The following is a 14212-nucleotide window of genomic DNA, read 5'->3' as shown; positions in this document are numbered from 1 at the left end:
TGCTTGCACAATTTACTATGCTGTCATTGGAATTGAAGACCTGTGAGTTGTTAATCTCATTGCCACTTTGATGGCGCAACGTGATAACGTTGTGAACCCGAGCCCTCTAGCCTGAAACATTAGCCTGGCCCTTGTCAATCAATACTGTGCGTATTTGAAAACATTCCATCACAACCACATAACAAACAATGAAGTAATATTCCAGCAATTAGGTTTCCGGAAGTCGTCACCTGATAGAAAAGGAGAAATAGGAGTGGGATGTAAATTTAAAATAAAATGTTGAATATTTCTTCTTTTAGAAAAAAAAACGTCCGCCATACAGAGGTACGTTCAATCCCAATGTTAGTTTCAGTCACCAAGAGATCAATTGTTTTCAGTTAGAAGCCTATCCCTAGGACTTTTATCAATTTTGGTCATTTTGTACAGAATAATATCTTTGTCGTCTTCCCTGTCAACAATCTGGCAATTAAAATACTGAGGTAGAAAATCATCGTGGAAAGAGGGGGAGCGACTCTTGTTTCGTATTTCTGAAGAGAGGTAAATTGTGGCCCCTTGCCTGCCGAGATAGCGCAATGTTTCGATTAGAGCCGGGTAGGCAGCTGAGCTATATACAATATCCGAACCCAGGATGAAGTCGTAGCCAGTAGGAAAGTTAGTCTGCTCTTCACCCCAAATCAGGGGACGGGTCTTTACACGGTGCCTGCAGGGAGGGGGCACGTTGATTGAGACATTATTTTCTATTTGCTTCAGGATGTTCGGTTTATCTGTCAAGGTGACATCTCCACCTGAGGAGGGAGAAAAAAAAACAATCCATGTTCATTTCGATTTGGACTCCACAACATCGCGATGATTAAGCAAAATTAACGGCTTCAAAATACGAACTGCCTACACAGTGCCGGGCAGCCCTGCTCCAGCTCATGTTGCTCCGTTATGGGCGCTCTGTCGACAGGGATGACTGTCCGGAGACTTGGAGTAGGTTGTAGCCCTTCATAACAGAGCCGCGATTGCAGCAGCTCTGATGGCCTGCTCATGTTGACAATAGTAAACGTGTCTTTAAATATGAGGTTACACCCCTCGGTGATTTTGGGCAATGCCCGAGATCACAAAAATATTCAGCTCAGCTGTTTCTTTATCAGGTTTCAGAAAGCTCTTTACATATACAATGCCTGCCATTGACAAAATTTTGATACCTACACAATTTTCATTCATTTCACCAAACCTCATTTTTCAGAGATATTCTAAACTCGCATAAACAAGTTTGGAGCCCTTGGTTCCGAGGATTCCTGTAGTGTTGGCATATTCATTTTTATCACTATTCCTTCAATGGATGTAGGCGTCATTAGCGACGTCAGTATTTATTGCTGATTCCAAAATGTCCTTGTCAGGTGGTGGTGGGCCACCTTCTCGGACCACTGCAGTGCGTGTAGTGAAGGTACGCACAAAGAGCTGTTAGGTGGCGGTTCCAGGATTTGACCCAGTGACGATGAGGGAATCGCAATCTAACTCCAAGTCGGGATGGGTGTGTGCCTTGGAGGGGAGGCTGCTGGTGGTGGTGTTCCTATCCGTCTACTGCCTTTGTGCTTCTAGATGGTAGATGCCAAGGCTTGGATCGTGCTGTCCAAGAAGCCTTGACAATTTGCTGGTTGGTGTACACTACAGCTACTGCACACTGGTAATAGAGGGAGTGAGTATTTAAAGTGGTGGATGGGGTGTTATTAAATCTAGTTGATTCGTGTTGGATGGTGTAGCTCATCAAGGCAAGTGGAAGGTATTCCAGCACACTCCTGATTTATTCCTTGTAAACTGTGGACCAGCTTTGGGAAGTCAGGAAGTGAGTCACTCAATGAGGATTACCTGTCCGTTTTTGTAGCTATTGTATTTAAGTGACTGGCTCAATTAAGTTTCTGGTCAATGATGATCCTCAAGATGTATTGGTGGGGTCTTTGATGATGATAGTGCCATTCAATGCCAAGGGGAGATGGTTTGACTACCTCTTGCTGGCAATTGCCTGCCATCTTGTGTGGCTTGAATGTCGTCTGCCACTTAAATGCCCAAGCCTGAACTTGTCCAGGTCTTGCTGCATGTGGGCACAGGCTAACTTTTTCATTTGCAATGGCACTGAGCATTGTGCAATGATCAAAAGTCATCGATTAAGCAGCTTTTATTTATTATTTGATGGGATGTGGGCATCGCTAGGCCATTTCAGAGGACAGTTAAGAGTCAACCACATTACTCTGGATCTGGAGTCACATGTAGACCAGACCAGATAACCATGGCAAGGGCATTAGTGAACTCAATGGGTTTTTACAACAATTGCTTATGGGTTTCATTGTCACCATTACTGAGATTAGCTTTCAATTCCGGACTCATTAACTGAATTTAAATTCCATCAACTGTCATGATAGGATTTGAAACCGTGTCCCCAGAGAATTAGGCTGGGCTTCTGGATTACTGATCGAGTGACATTACTACTACACGACCACCTCCTTGGGTCAAGGACACTGCCCTGATGAACTCCTACAGCCATTTCCTGGGGCTGAGATTATTCGCTTTCAACAACCGCACAAATCTTCCTTCATGCCAGATATGACTCCGGCTAATGGAGAGCTGGCACCCTGATTCATTTTGTCTTCAGTTCTGCCAGAACTCCATGATGTCACACTTGATGAAATACTGTCTTGATATCAAGGACAGTCAAACTCACCTCACCTTTAGAAGTCGATACTTTTGCCCATGCTTGGACCAAAGCTGTGATGAACTCTGGAGGCGAGTGTTCCTAGTGGAACACAAATTGAGTACGGGTGAACAGGCCACTGGTGAATGAGTAACTCTTGAGAACACTGTCAACATCAATTGGCTGGACTGGATCTGGTCTGCAATTTGTAGATAGGACATACCTAGATAACATTCCACAATGTCGGTACATTGCTGTAGAACTGGAACTGCTAGGCTAGATCTCATCGAGCACAGATGGGGTGGAATCTGTTCCTTAGCTCATGCCTATGGGGGCCGTACATTCTCGTCAACAATGTGATGCATAATTCAGTGTCTTTCTTTCAAGAACTTCAGGCATACATGAGAATAATTAAGAGCCACTGACCAAATATTCAAATAACTGTTAGGTCTAACAATCCATCACTAGTTCATTAGAGTAATTCATGTTACAATTCTCATCCCGGTGTTCTAGTCACTCCATGGCCTCACCATTCACTATATCTACAAACGACTCCAGCTATGCAACTCTAAAGAATTCTGCATTCCTTCAGCTCTAACCCGCGCAGCGTGTTTCACTCCCTTCGCCATTTCACCGGCAACCGTGTCTTCAGTCGGCTATGTGCTAATTCTAGATTTTCCTCCCTAAATCTCTCACATCACCTGTCTTCTCCTTTAAGATGCTTTTCTAAACCTACCTTTTTGACAAAGCTTCTAGTCGCCCACCCCAATACCTGCTTCTTTGGATCTATTCAAACGTTTGACGGATTATGCTCCAGTGAAATGCCTGTGACGTCTCACCAGTTGTAGGCGCTATATAAACGCAGGCTGCCGTTGTGGCTGTATTCCATTTCCAATTGTCAGACACCAAGTGTTGAAATCGCAGATTCAAAAGCACAATGACGTTTCTCTCCGTGATATATTATTATGTATGCATGTCAGTACTAGATACCACTTAGTTGCTACTTACTTACTGAAGCTCCAATGCCGGATTGTGACAGAGGACTAAAGGGAGGTTCACCTTCATTTGTTTGCAAGCTCAAGGCTTGGCTCCTTTGTCTGCTGAATTTAACGATAATTCAAATACTACCAGACGTACTACTTGCGTTTATTAAGTTTATATTTTAACAGAGTAAAACGTGCCAAGAAGCTTCACAGAAATATCATTAGCCACAGTTTCATACTGACCTACATTAGGAGATAATATCTCAGATCAACAAAAATTGGTCAGAGGAGGTAAGTTTTAAAAATTTACGTGAAGGAGCAAAGAAAGATAGAGACGGAAAGGGTGAGATAGGGAATTCTATAACTTTCAATCTAATTTTCAATCTAGCTAGGTTGATAGGCCAGATAATATATGTTTAATTCACAGGTTGAGCGCAGAAATATCTTTATAAGGGCAATAGGAAAAGCACCAGGTAACCTATTTGTGGTGGTGTTGGTTCTGTGATAGACATTGGTCAGGCCCCAAGAAGAACGACCATTTTCTCCTCAGCATAGCATCACGGAATCTTTTCCATTCAGGATTGGTCAGACAAACAACAGCAACAGCAACAACAACAACAACAGCAACACCAACAACAACAACAGCAACACCAACAACAACAACGACACCAACAGCAACACCAACAACACCAATAGCAACAACACCAAAGCACCAACACCACCGACACCACCAACAACACTAACAACACCAACACCACCAGCAACACCACCAGCAACACCAACAGCAACACCACCAGCAACACCAACAGCAACACCAACAGCAACACCAGCAGCAACACCAACAGCAACAACACTAACAACAAATCGTTCCAAGGCACATTACAGCGTTACAGAATCGTACATAACTTGATACGGAGCACCTAAGAAGCTCATTGAGGTTTCAAGAAATACGTTAAATTAGGGGAGAGAAAAGAGGCACTGATGTCTAACGAGGAAATTCTAGAGTTCAGGCTGTGGCCGCTGATATAACAGTGATTAAGTCAGGAAAATTCAAGAGGTCAGATTTGGATGAGTGCAGGATTGGAGGTGGTTGCAGAGGTACTGAAAGGCGAGGGCATGGGGGCACTTGGAAGCAAGAATGATCATTTAAAAATCAAGAGGTTGCTTATCCGAGATCCAATGTAGGCCATTGAGCATGGGGTGAACAATGGGAATATTTCTATTTCATTTATATTCTCTTTGAAGGTGAGAACCAAACGTCTACAGCAAAGAGACTGAATTCTCCAAATACACTTTTATCAGCGGCGAGAGAAATTAATCAATACCTTCCAACTGCCTCGGACACGCATTTTCCGATATAGACCCGCCGTCTCATTGCTGCTCATGTTGCTTTATAATATCTGCAAGGTGATATCGTTCATTTCATTTCTCAATCTTTGACTTACCAAGTAGAGTGGTTAAAATCCCCACAATTCCAGTGCCTGATCCCAGCTCAATCACCTTCTTCCCAATAAAGTTGATGCTCTCTTTCTCAAAATACCGGCAAAGAAAAATCCCCTGAAAAGATGAAACATCTACGTTATGATTAACTCATTCAGAAAGCTATGCAAGTCTCTTGGATACCGATGCCATGTTAATGAAATGTAGAAACTGAGAATAAATAATTGCACCAGAATATTGGAAAATTCCAGCCATCTGTTCTCAGTCGGTCCCTGTCACCATTTCCCAGTGGGTTCAGATCGTCGGGCGCGTCTTTCTGCTCACTACCGGTGATGCAGCGGGTTCCAGAAATGATCTAACCTGCCGCCCCAGCATTTCAGCACAGATAACATTTCAGTGCTATCAAGTTCCTCATGCAAATACCTGAGCGCAATCAATGCTACATCAATGATTCAGGTGACGATGTAGCACCAGTTGTGGTCTAAAAAAGCACTAGAAGGTCCCAGTTTTGAGTCCTTGTCTGCACTGTTTACCTATCCCTGTGAATGCTCTAATGTGCGCCCTCAGCAACAATATCCATGAACGCTGCGTCTCGTCTAAAGAACGTCGAAAGGCCACTCATTGCGGTTACTGTAGAACCGAAGATGTCAGGAGGAAATAGGGGGAATTTGAAAGGGGATATAAAACACCCCAACGGCATCAATAAGGGAACCATATTTAACCATCTACGCTGACATCAGCGAATTGTACGTTGTTTCTTTTCAAATATGTGAGAAATGCCTCCAATGATCTCGAGGGAAGAGAATTCCACTTACTAACAATCTATTGAAAGAGAAAAAAATCGCCTCATCTCCTCCTTAAATGGGAGACTCATTATGCTTAAACTATGTCCCCTAGTCCTAGTCCCTCCCATAAGTAGATTCATCTTCTCAACATCGAACCCTGTCAAGTCTCCGAGGATCTTACATGTTTCAATAAGATCGCCTCTCATTCTTCTAAACCCCAATGGAAACAGGGCCAACCTGACCTCATAAGATAACCCGTTCGTCCCATGAATCGGTGGATTGAACTTTCTTTGAACTGCTTCTAATGCATTTATATTCTTTCTTAAGTAAGGAGACCAAAATTCTATGCGGTACTCCAGATGTGGTCTCACTAACGCCCTATACAACTAACCAATCTTCTATCCATGCTAACGTGTTACTCCCTACATCATGTGCTTTTGTTTTGCGCAGTAACCTTTGATGTGGCAATGTGAAGGAAAGGGGATAAAATAATATGGAGTCAATACAGTAATATTAATTAAAAGTTGCTTTGGGTGAACTCACAATAAAACAAATGTTAACAGGAGTCAAAGCTAGCTTGCAAAAACAGCAAGGTTAACCCCATCAAAACAATATGGATTCACCAACAAGAAATACACATACCTAAAAAACGGTATTTTATGGTTCTTGCTATTGCGTTAGCACATACAATGTTACCTCAGATAATTAAAACCGCAACCAGATAAAATAATGCTAGACCTCAAGTCTTACTATCTTACTGGACACAGCACCTTAACTAAGCAACATCAGCCAACACGGATTTTACATAAAGTCCAGTTTTCAGGAATAAATTCAAAGTAATATAGAAATTGAAGGGAACCCTCATTATAACAGGTGGTCTTTTCGCCAAATTTAGGATACTAATTAGGATTGGTCTATTATTGATCAAATGGACATCTCTGTTCATTTCTCTGAAATATCTCAACCCAAACTCGAATTTTCAGATTCTTTAGATTTTCGTAGGTTGACTTTAGACCTGTTCTGAACCTAGCGAATCTCACATACTCGGAGATTAATGCAATATTATTTTAATATTTGATAGATATCCTTACTTTCTTTTGAAATGCTATATCTGTAACAAGTAAAGTCTACACCTAAGATTCTCTTATATAAATAAAAACTAGCTAACTTTTCTTTTTGGGATTTATCTAGTTTGCTATTTATACCTTTTGTATAACCACCACAATTTCATGCGTTCCTATTATAATAAATTTATGTGTACTTAAAACTTTAATCATCTCACTTAACTTCTGCATCAAAGACTCACAAACCCCCACACAAGTTCTCATGTGCTGAAAGAATGTTTACTGAAGAATTTTCTGAGGCCCTTATAATCTCTGGGAAATTACAACCTATTTAAGAAATAGTTGTAAAAAGTCCATCAAGGAGAAGGTAATAATTCTGGTTGATTTCAATCCTTCATTTGGAGGTTGAGCAGGAATCATAACATAGGTCTAGCTCCCTCTGACTGAATGTGAAGGGAATTTAAACAGAAGGTACACCAGACCTTGAATAAACTTCACATATTGAATAAAGCTTGTAATACACCTCAGCACCTTATCAAATGCCTTTGGAAATCCAAGTATACTACATTCACATACTTGCCTTTATCGAAGATGTCTGTCATTTCTTCAAAGAATTCTGACAAGTTAGTCAAATACTATTTCCGTTTCACAAAACTATTTTGACTCTGCCTGATTGGAGTAAGAGTTTCCCAGTGCCCTGCTATGACAGCTGTTAGGCTAACAGGCCTGAAGTTTCCTATTTTATGTCACCCTCTTTTCTTGAATATAGGAATTACATTTATTAGTTTCCAATCTGATGGGACTTTCCACAATCTAGGGAATTTTGTAAGATTACAGCTAATGAATCTACAATCCCAGCAGCCAGTTATTTTAAGACCCTAGGATGCAGGCCATCAGTCCTGGGGACTTGCCAACCTTTACTTCTAATAGTTTTCTCGGTACCCTTTCCCTGGTGATTGTAATTGTTTTCAGTGCCCCCCCTCCTTTTCACCTCTTGATTCTTAAGTTTTTCTGGAACACTATGTGTCTTCTATAGTGAAGACAGACACAAAATATTTGTTCAGTGCCTCTGCCATTTCCTTATTTCCCATTATTAATTCCCCAGGCTCACATTCTAGAGGACTAATGCTCACTCTAGTGACTCATTTCCTTTTTAAATATTTGTACCAACTCTTACTGTCTTTATATTTCTAACTAGCTTCCTCTAATATTTCAATTTCTCCTTTTTTGATCATTCTTTGCTTTTAAAAAAAATTCTGTCCGATCTTCCGAGTTGTGACTAATCTTTGTAGAATTGTAAGTTTTTTTTCAAAGTGATACCAGCCAAAATTTCCTTAATTAGCCATGGATGGTACATTCCTCTCGGACTTTTCATTGAGAGTTATGAAATATCTCCTTAACTGTCATATAAATTCGGAGAGCTACCCTACCACCTTTTCCTAGCTTACAGTCCTTCCAAAGTGTCAATTACCCTTGAATATTCAGGTGCCAGCCTTGGTCACCTTGCAACCATGTCTCTAATCAGGTCATTCATATTTATTACAAAAACAGAATTACCTGAAAAAACTCAGCAGGTCTGGCAGCATTGGCGGAGAAGAAAAGAGTTGATGTTTCGAGTCCTCATGACCCTTCGACAGAACTTGAGTTCGAGTCCAAGAAAGAGTTGAAATATAAGCTGGATTAAGGTGTGTGGGGGGGGGGGGGGGGGGGGGGGGGGGGGGGGGGGGGGGGGGGGGGGGGGTGGAGAGAGAGAGAGAGAAGTGGAGGGGGGAGTGTGGTTGTAGGGACAAACAAGCAGTGATAGAAGCAGATCATCAAAAGATGTCAACAACAATAGAACAAAAGAACACATAGGTGTTAAAGTTGGTGATATTATCTAAATGATATGCTAATTAAGAATGGATGGTAGGGCACTCAAGTTATAGCTCTAGTGGGGGTGGGGAGAGCATAAAAGATTTTAAGATATTTAAAAATAATGGAAATAGGTGGGAAAAGAAAAATGTATATAATTTATTGGAAAAAAAGGAAGGGGGAAACAGAAAGGGGGTGGGGATGGGGGAGGGAGCTCACGACCTAAAGTTGTTGAATTCAATATTCAGTCCGGAAGGCTATAAAGTGCCTAGTCAGAAGATGAGGTGTTGTTCCTCCAGTTTGCGTTGTGCTTCACTGGAATAATGCAGCAAGCCAAGGACAGACATGTGGGCAAGAGAGCAGGGTGGAGTGTTAAAATGGCAAGCAACAGGGAGGGTTGGGTCATTCTTGTGGACAGACCGCAGGTGTTCTGCAAAGCGGTCGCCCAGTTTACGTTTGGTCTCTCCAATGTAAAGGAGACCACATTGGGAGCAACGAATGCAGTAGACTAAGTTGGGGGAAATGCAAGTGAAATGCTGCTTCACTTGAAAGGAGTGTTTGGGCCCTTGGACGGTGAGGAGAGAGGAAGTGAAGGGGCAGGTGTTGCATCTTTTGCGTGGGCATGGGGTGGTGCCATAGGAGGGGGTTGAGGAGTAGGGGGTGATGGAGGAGTGGACCAGGGTGTCCCAGAGGGAGCGATCCCTACGGAATGCCGATGGTGGGGGGGGGGGGTGAAGGGAAGATGTGTTTGGTAGTGGCATCATGCTGGAGTTGGCGGAAATGGCGGAGGATGATCCTTTGAATGCGGAGGCTGGTGGGGTGATAAGTGAGGACTAGGGGGACCCTATCATGTTTCTGGGAGGGAGGAGAAGGCGTGAGGGCGGATGCACGGGAGATGGGCCGGACACAGTTGAGGGCCCTGTCAACGACTGTGGGTGGAAAACCTCGGTTAAGGAAGAAGGAGGACATGTCAGAGGAACTGTTTTTGAAGGTGGCATCATCGGAACAGATGAGACTGAGGTGAAGGATCTGAGAGAATGGGATGGAGTCCTTACAGGAAGCGGGGTGTGAGGAACTGTAGTCCAGGTAGCTGTGGGAGTCGGTGGGTTTGTAATGGATATTGGTGGACAGTCTATCACCAGAGATTGAGACAGAGAGGTCAAGGAAGGGAAGGGAAGTGTCAGAGATGGACCACGTGAAAATGATGGAGGGGTGGAGATTGGAAGCAAAATTAATAAATTTTTCCAAGTCCCAACAAGAGCATGAAGTGGCACCGAAGTAATCATCGATGCACCGGAGAAAGAGTTGTGGAAGGGGGCCGGAGTAGGACTGGAACAAGGAATGTTCTACATACCCCATAAAGAGACAGGCATAGCTGGGGTCCATGCGGGTACCCATAGCCACACCTTTTATTTGGAGGAAGTGAGAGGAGTTGAAGGAGAAATTGTTCAGTGTGAGAACAAGTTCAGCCAGACGGAGGAGAGTAGCAGTGGATGGGGATTGTTCAGGCCTCTGTTCGAGGAAGAAGCTAAGGGCCCTCAGACCATCCAGGTGGGGGATGGAGGTGTAGAGGGATTGGACGTCCATGGTGAAGAAGAAGCGGTTGGGGCCAGGGAACTGGAAATTGTTGATGTGACGTAAGGTGTCAGAGGAATCACGGATGTAGGTGGGAAGGGACTGGACAAGGGGAGAGAGAAGTGAGTCAAGATAACGAGAAATGAGTTCTGTGGGGCAGGAGCAAGCTGAGACGATCGGTCTACTGGGGCAGTTCTGTTTGTGGATTTTGGGTAGGAGATAGAAGCGGGCCGTCCGAGGTTGGGCGACTATCAGGTTGGAAGCTGTGGGTGGAAGATCCCCAGAGGAGATGAGGTCAGTGACAGTCCTGGAAACAATGGCTTGATGTTCAGTGGTGGGGTCATGGTCCAGGAAGAGGTAGGAGGAAGTGTCTGCGAGTTGACGCTCAGCCTCCGCGAGGTAGAGGTCAGTGCGACAGACAACAAAAGCACCACCCTTGTCAGCGGGTTTGATGACAATGTCAAGGTTGGACCTGAGAGAATGGAGTGCAGTAAGTTCAGAGAGAGAGACAGGTTAGAATGGATGAGAGGAGCAGAGAAATTGAGACGACTAATGTCACGCCGACAGTTCTCAATGAAAAGATCAAGAGAAGGTAAGAATCCAGAGGGAGGGGTCCAAGTGGAGGGAGAATATTGGAGATGGGTAAAAGGATCCGTTGAACTGGGAGAGGACTCCTGCCCAAAGAAGTGAGCCCGGAGATGAAGACTGCGGAAGAAGAGTTCAGCATCATGCCGAGCCCGAAATTCATTGAGGTGAGGGCATAAGGGTATGAAACTAAGTCCTTTGCTGAGCACTGAACGTTCAGCATTGGAGAGGAGAAGGTCAGGGGGTATAGTGAATACACGGCTGGGGTTGGGATTGGAAGATGGGGTGGGGACGGAGGACGGGCAGGGGTGGAGGTTCCTCACTTATCACCCCACCAGCCTCCGCATTCAAAGGATCATCCTCTGCCATTTCCACCAACTCCAGCATGATGCCACTACCAAACACATCTTCCCTTCACCCCCCCTATCGGCATTCCGTATGGATCACTCCTTTCAGGACACCCTGGTCCACTCCTCCATCACCCCCTACTCCTCAACCCCCTCCTATGGCACCACCCCATGCCCACGCAAAAGATGCAACACCTGCCCCTTCACTTCCTCTCTCCTCACCGTCCAAGGGCCCAAACACTCCTTTCAAGTGAAGCAGCATTTCACTTGCATTTTCCCCAACTTAGTCTACTGCATTCGTTGCTCCCAATGTGGCCTCCTCTACATTGGAGAGACCAAACGTAAACTGGGCGACCACTTTGCAGAACACCTGCGGTCTGTCCACAAGAATGACCCAAACCTCCCTGTTGCTTGCCATTTTAACACTCCACCCTGCTCTCTTGCCCACATGTCTGTCCTTGGCTTGCTGCATTGTTCCAGTGAAGACCAACGCAAACTGGAGGAACAACACCTCATCTTCTGACTCGGCACTTTACAGCCTTCCGGACTGAATATTGAATTCAACAACTTTAGGTCGTGAGCTCCCTCCCCCATCCCCACCCCCTTTCTGTTTCCTCCTTCCTTTTTTTCCAATAAATTATATACATTTTTCTTTTCCCACCTATTTCCATTATTTTTAAATATCTTAAAATCTTTTATGCTCTCCCCACCCCCACTAGAGCTATACCTTGAGTGCCCTACCATCCATTCTTAATTAGCACATTCGTTTACATAATATCACCAACTTTAACACCTATGTGTTCTTTTGTTCTATTTCTATTGTTGTTGACATCTTTTGATGATCTGCTTCTATCACTGCTTGTTTGTCCCTACAACCACACCCCCCCTCCACTTCTCTCTCTCTCTCCCCCCCCCCCCCCCCCCCCCCCCCCCCCCCCACCCCACCACCTTAAACCAGCTTATATTTCAACTCTTTCTTGGACTCGAACTCAAGTTCTGTCGAAGGGTTATGAGGACTCGAAACGTCAACTCTTTTCTTCTCTGCCGATGCTGCCAGACCTGCTGAGTTTTTCCAGGTAATTCTGTTTTTGTTTTGGATTTCCAGCATCCGCAGTTTTTTTGTTTTTACATTCATATTTATTTCTATTTGTGCTGACAATGTATCAGATTTGTTATAAATGATATACACATTCAGATACAAGGCCTTCATTTTTTTTCACTATTTTTGCAAACTCTGGCCTTATTTGCTGGTGTACTCTTAAGTTTCTATGCTCTATCCTTTCCAGCCACACTCTGCAAATCATTAACCTTATTGTTACCTTGCTTTATTGCCTTGCCCTTTCCCTTTAATTTACCACATCTTTCTCACATGATCACCTCCTCCACCTTCCAAATAATTAGTTTAAAGCCTTCTCTACCACCTTAAATTTATGACTAGCTAGACATCGGCTCCAGCATGGCTCAGGCGAAGCACAAACTTTGAGGCACACGTTTAACTGCCTAATCTTATTTACCCTACGACAATTTGTTTGTGGCTCGGGTAATAATCCAGAGATTATTCAACATAAACGCAGAAATCCTTTGTGATTCTGCTTTTCAATTTAGTCCTACTCAGTCAACCCACCACCGCCCCTCCACCCCACCCACTGTACCTGATCACTGGCCAAATCGGAAGGTTCTATCCTAAGAGGCCTGACGGCCTTCTGGAACAAAGTATCCAGGTAACTTTCCCCTCATTGAAGTTCCTTCAGCCCTCGACAATTAACGCAGACTGTGAATAAGATACGTCAGCTCGGTAATACGTTCCCGAAACGCATCATTTTGTGTTTGCAAAGGCCGAAGTTCTAAAGTGACGCTCAGAACAGATGCAGAATGAAATGGACTGCATTTTTCAGGGAGGTATTTTAAATGTAACAGGCCGGCTTTGCCTCTATCCGATTAATCCAGTTGACTTACCGCTTCCCAGACATATGCAGAATAGCCAAGATTAGCATTGATGAATCGTGAGATCCTCAAATTGTATCCGCAGAACTCGTATGTGTTCTCCAAAATGATTATACTTGAATCGGTACTCCCGTCATTTTTGGCATCAGCGCTGGACTCCTCGAGCCGTCGGATTGTCGTCATCCTTTCTAATCTTCCCCTGGAATTTCCCTGTTGGATCCTCTGTGAGCTGCGGTGTCTTCCGCTCCGGGCGCAGGGTTGAAACAGAAGGAAGATTCGTGGAAACGGTAGAACTCGAATTTATATAACGCTCCTTGAGACCTAGAGGCGGCCCAAGCTCCAATTAAATGTTCTCACTCTCGTTATGCAGACACACTCGGCTACTAATGTTGCGAACAGCAAATTTCCTCAACCAGCAATAAGATAGATAACCAGTTGGCATGTTTAAGTCGTGTTAGTTGAGGGATCAGGGTTGGTCAGGACAGCGGGAAAACCCTTCTGCGCTTCTTCCAATGGCGGCGTGAACAGATGGTCAAAGTTTGAGGTTTAATAAGAAAAAGACACATTGCCAACAGCAGCACAGCTCTATCAGGAGCACCTGCATTATTCGATCAGATCTGGCAGCGGGAGTTGGGATCCTCGCTCTTTTAAGGCAATATCTAGGAAGCCACCATCGAACCAAGCTATCATTGCAACTTGAGCCACATTTTACAACAATATTGCCTATTTCCACCGTTTTACAGTTAAATTGCAAAGTTTAGTTGCCAGTGGTTTCCATGAGGCTGGAAGAAATTCAAATTATATCGGATACAGAAAAGCACATCAGTAGTTTGTTAATGGTAATACTTTGGAATGTACATTGGAAAACCTGAGCGTAACTTTGACTGAGGCACGGCGGAAACAACCCCAACAGTCGATCCCAGTGTAGGAAATATTATTCCCCCTTAGATTTCACAAGCCACTT

General features: G+C 44.0%; 1 protein-coding gene across 1 annotated transcript; it reads right to left on the bottom strand.

Annotated features, from left to right (window-relative positions):
• Positions 1-363: 363 nt before the first annotated feature.
• On the bottom strand, positions 364-13431 carry LOC121292301 (EEF1A lysine methyltransferase 3-like). The gene is made up of 3 exons (XM_041214151.1): positions 13261-13431; positions 5103-5214; positions 364-785 (listed from the first exon to the last, which is right to left on the bottom strand). The coding sequence occupies exons 1-3, from the start codon at positions 13429-13431 to the stop codon at positions 364-366; spliced, it is 705 nt and encodes a 234-aa protein (XP_041070085.1).
• Between the last annotated feature and the right edge of the window lie 781 nt (positions 13432-14212).

The sequence above is a fragment of the Carcharodon carcharias genome, chromosome 20 (assembly GCF_017639515.1).
Source record: "Carcharodon carcharias isolate sCarCar2 chromosome 20, sCarCar2.pri, whole genome shotgun sequence".
NCBI classification, from domain to species: domain Eukaryota; kingdom Metazoa; phylum Chordata; class Chondrichthyes; order Lamniformes; family Lamnidae; genus Carcharodon; species Carcharodon carcharias.
Note: the sequence above shows the minus strand (reverse complement) of the source record. Positions and strands in the feature narration are given on the sequence as shown.